This window comes from Pelmatolapia mariae, linkage group LG4 (assembly GCF_036321145.2).
Source record: "Pelmatolapia mariae isolate MD_Pm_ZW linkage group LG4, Pm_UMD_F_2, whole genome shotgun sequence".
In the NCBI taxonomy this organism is placed as follows: domain Eukaryota; kingdom Metazoa; phylum Chordata; class Actinopteri; order Cichliformes; family Cichlidae; genus Pelmatolapia; species Pelmatolapia mariae.
Genome location: NC_086230.1, coordinates 21593548 through 21597493, shown reverse-complemented (window position 1 = coordinate 21597493; position 3946 = coordinate 21593548). Strand labels below are relative to the sequence as shown.

General features: G+C 40.9%; 2 protein-coding genes across 3 annotated transcripts; one reads left to right on the top strand and one right to left on the bottom strand.

Annotated features, from left to right (window-relative positions):
• The first annotated feature begins 1002 nt into the window (after positions 1 to 1002).
• Positions 1003 to 1715, top strand: med9 (mediator complex subunit 9). Its single transcript, XM_063470650.1, has 2 exons — positions 1003 to 1095; positions 1304 to 1715. Exons 1-2 carry the CDS (start codon positions 1016 to 1018, stop codon positions 1521 to 1523), a joined length of 300 nt encoding a protein of 99 aa, XP_063326720.1. The 5' UTR covers positions 1003 to 1015; the 3' UTR covers positions 1524 to 1715.
• Positions 1716 to 2136: 421 nt separating this feature from the next.
• On the bottom strand, positions 2137 to 3399 carry LOC134625428 (dexamethasone-induced Ras-related protein 1-like). Of its 2 annotated transcripts, none has more exons than XM_063470648.1 (2): positions 3046 to 3399; positions 2137 to 2928 (listed from the first exon to the last, which is right to left on the bottom strand). In XM_063470648.1, the coding sequence occupies exons 1-2, from the start codon at positions 3314 to 3316 to the stop codon at positions 2405 to 2407; spliced, it is 795 nt and encodes a 264-aa protein (XP_063326718.1). In that variant the 5' UTR covers positions 3317 to 3399; the 3' UTR covers positions 2137 to 2404. The 2 variants fall into 2 exon arrangements, with proteins under 2 accessions (XP_063326718.1, XP_063326719.1); XM_063470649.1 differs by having other exon boundaries at positions 2671 to 2854.
• Between the last annotated feature and the right edge of the window lie 547 nt (positions 3400 to 3946).

Here is a 3946-nt window from a genome sequence, read left to right as displayed (position 1 = left end):
TCATGATTCCCTTTTGCGTTTTCATAGTTCATTGGGTGCTCAAAAGAGAACCTAAGTCAGCAAAAGGAATTACATAATTTTAATTGTGCCTTTTTATTTTTTATTTATTTCAAACATTTTAGCAATGAATGAAAAGCTAATCTCCTCTATTTTGCCTTTCAGTGTGATTCACTTTACCTGTGTAGTCTGCATGTCCATTCATTCATTCATTGCTCTTTTTCTTCTTTTTTGTTTTGTTAGACTTATTTATTTTTTACTTTATTTTCATGAGTTTTTACACTCAACCTGGACTTGTATAGCAAAAACACAAAAATACATTCTGTAAATAATGTATGTGTGTCTGTTTGTTTATGAACTTTACTGCAGGTCAAGAATGTAAAACTTATTTGACATTGTGGCCCACATACAGCCCACTTTTATCTTAAGTGGGTTGAGCCTTTCTGCCAGTGAATTAAATTTTAACTGCACATTTAATCACAGCGGTATCTTAATATTAGAAAAAGAAGAGCGACTTCAACAGTTTTTCCACATGATAAAGAAATGCTGCTGTAGTAAATGAAAGAAATGTATCAGCAGAATTGTTTGGGCTTAAATTATAAGAAATAAATGTGTAAAATTACAGAGAAAGTTGCCCAGACTGTCCTGTAATTATCTAATTATGAATTACCACTCACTATTTATTTATTCTGGTGGGGATGGGAGGGGGGGCATGCAAAAGTTTTAAAAATACATTTAAAAGTCAAAAAAATTGTGCACTCTTTCACACTTTTCATAGCATCCAGTGGGCCGGACTGCAGTCTTTGCCAGTCTGTTTTACACCCCTGCTCCAGGTAATTGAAGAAAATACGTACAGCACACAGTGCGTATCCACGCAATTACAAAGTATAGCATTATATCTCGAAAAGGTCGAATGAACAGAAATAAATATTTCTATTAGTTTTTTACAATTCGAATGTAGTGATGTCATCAGCTTTGTGGCTGACGTAAACAATCTGCGTCGGGAAACTGGGGAGAGATGGCGACAGCTCAGGCGAAGCTCGACAAAGAGAGCGATGACTGCTCTCTGCTGCCTTTAGTTCATGATATTATTAAATGGTAAGAGTATTTATTGGTTCGTGTGTTGTCACATTGTGTGCTGTATGCACGGGACAACACTTGCTTGTCTCAGTCGCTTTGTGGAGTTGCTATGCTTGTTTGCTGTGTTAGCTGAAGCTAATGTCGATAGCTACAAATGTTACTTTAAGTGTCTGCAATAACAAAGCAGACGGATGACGAACTCTTCTTTTCCCCCATTTGCTTAAAGCATGGACAAAGACAACCAGGATGTCCTCCAAGAACTTGGTAAACTAAAGGCAAAGATCCAGGAGGCTCGGGAGCAGATCAACAACATGCCGGGGATAGACAGCAGTCCGCTGGAGCAGCAGCAGCAGCTGGCCACGCTGCGGGAACAGGTTCGCACCAAGAACCAGCTGCTGCAGAAATATAAAAGTCTGTGTATGTTTGACGTGCCAAAAGCATCGTGAGACTAAAAGACTTGGTATGCACGCAGTATGGAGGAAGTAAATGGAGGTGGCGTGATTCAGGAACACCGGATGGACATTGAAATAATAACCGTCTTTTCTTCAATTGCGTCGGACTGCAACATGTTTTTGAACTTGTCTTTGTTTTTTGTGTTACCACAGCGCAAATTTGTTTATATGATATTTGTATTAAATTGGGATTTTTCACTTTTTTGAATCCCATGATATTGATACGTTGTAATAAATTGTATTTTGTATAAGCTTCGTCCTTTAAGGTTATTCGGAATACATAAGACAGACTATGAACCATGGCGAGCTTCTTCAGGGCTTCTTGCAGTTTTAATCTGCATGTGTATGACGTGTCAGGATGATGCAACAAGTTGTGCATTTTAACAGATGGACAACATTTTTCCAGTTAAGGGAAACGGAAATCTGGGAAGAGTGTGAAGCTTTGTGTTTAATGCAACTTCTTGGAGATTTGCTTGAAATGAAAAAGAAAGGGAAGGCAGACTATAAAAGTAACAAGTTTTATTTTCTTATGCAAAAGTCAGGGTAGACAATAAATACACATTTAGCATTAAATTTGATCATAATGGAACAATCAAGTTTCACCATGGTTGAAAAAGTACAGTGAAGTGTAAACATGTTTCTTCTTTCCTCAAATGCTGCTCTTAGAAAGTTAAAATAGAGACAGATTTACAGCATTTTCAGAGCATCTACTGCACTACACAGAGATTTATGAGCCGAGCTAGTTCACAAGTCTCAGCCTAGGCTGCACCACTGTGTCAGTTTATGGGCTTACATATTCCTTGTCGGTAAACTGGCTATCCACCACGGCTCCTAACCCTCACAGAAAAGTCTTTCACAAACTGGCAAATGAACTGTCAGCATATGATGCAGCCTTTCTCTTTGGCCTGGCTGCCGCCTACGGCTTTCTCCTTTATGTACATCAAGTCACTGTGCACGCTTGGTCTCCGTGCAAACGGCGCCACTATTCCATATGCGTTCCCGTCCTTGCACTTCTTGTTTCTGAACGACTTCCTGTGGAGAACCTCGCAGTACTGGAGGGAAACTTTGCAGTGTCGGTCGGGGCTCATTTCGTTTGGCAGCTTGGCCATGGTGAAGAGAGTCTGAAACATTTGGTCTACGTTGGTGTTTTTCTTTGCTGAGATTTCAAAGTATGCGCAATGTTCGTCCCCGCCAACCAGCTGCTCAATCTCGTCGTCTTGCACCTCACGGTAAAAGTCCTTGTCACATTTGTTGCCGCAGATGACCAGCGGGACGTCCACGTTCTCCTTGGTTTTGTTTCGCAGGCAGGACTTGGTCTCGTATATCTGGCGCTTCAGGCGCTGCACCTCTTGGAAGGAGTCTCGGTTATCGAGACTGAAAACCAAGATGAACACATCACCTGGAAATACAAGAGAAGGTATGTTTGAATATCAAATAAAAATTATAATAACAATATTTGACTGTAATTAATTAAATGCATGGTCAAAGCTTCACGTGTCTGCAAAACTCAACTCACCAGTAAGGATTGAAAGCCTCCTCATTGCTGGGAAGGGATGGTTCCCAGATGTGTCCAGAATGTCCAGCTGGTAAACGTCTCCCTTGATACTGTAGAATTTCCTGTGAAAGTCCTCGATAGTAGGCGTGTACTGGTCATCAAACCTCTCGTTGAGAAACCGAGAAATTATGGCTGTCTTCCCAACTTTTGTGGAGCCCAGAATCACCATCCGATGGCAATTCTTGGCCGGGATATCGAATTCGTTTTCGGGCGGTGACATTTTCTTAATCATGATTGCAGCAGATGCACCCGTTGGCAAATGGTGCTCTGTCAAAGCGATCGTTCAAAAATCCTGTCAGTGATGTGAGGGCTCTAACCTCGTTCTCTGTCTGAAGCCAGAGGAGAGCAGGCTGGGAATTTATGGAGAAGGCTTGCCGCACCTCCAGTGCGTCATGCGTCACCCTACAGCTCTCAGAGCTGGAGCAAGACCTGGAATTAGTGCTGTTTTTGTGCGTCAGCCCTTTCTACCGCTCATCAAAAGAAAACACGAGTTTGTTTTCAGATATAATGCTTAACTGTTTTAAAGTCTCGCCATCAAATATTCCTAATTTCACACATTTCGTTTACTTTTTTCTTCACATTTTTTATACAAATCTAGAAAAGGCAATCACATTATTCACACATTTATTCACAGTGTGCATTATAATGAGACATGGGACTGCAATGACATTACTGTCTTTAAAGCATTAACCTAATATGAGTATGCAACCACACAGTCCAAGCTCGGGCAGTTCAGACAGAAGTCAAATTTCTTGCAAACAAAAGCTTTATTTGTTCTCTTTTACCACTGGTGAGTAAACAGACTGTATATCAGCAGAAAACAGCTGGAACAAGGTTAGGGAAACTGAGGGGGGCGCAGTGA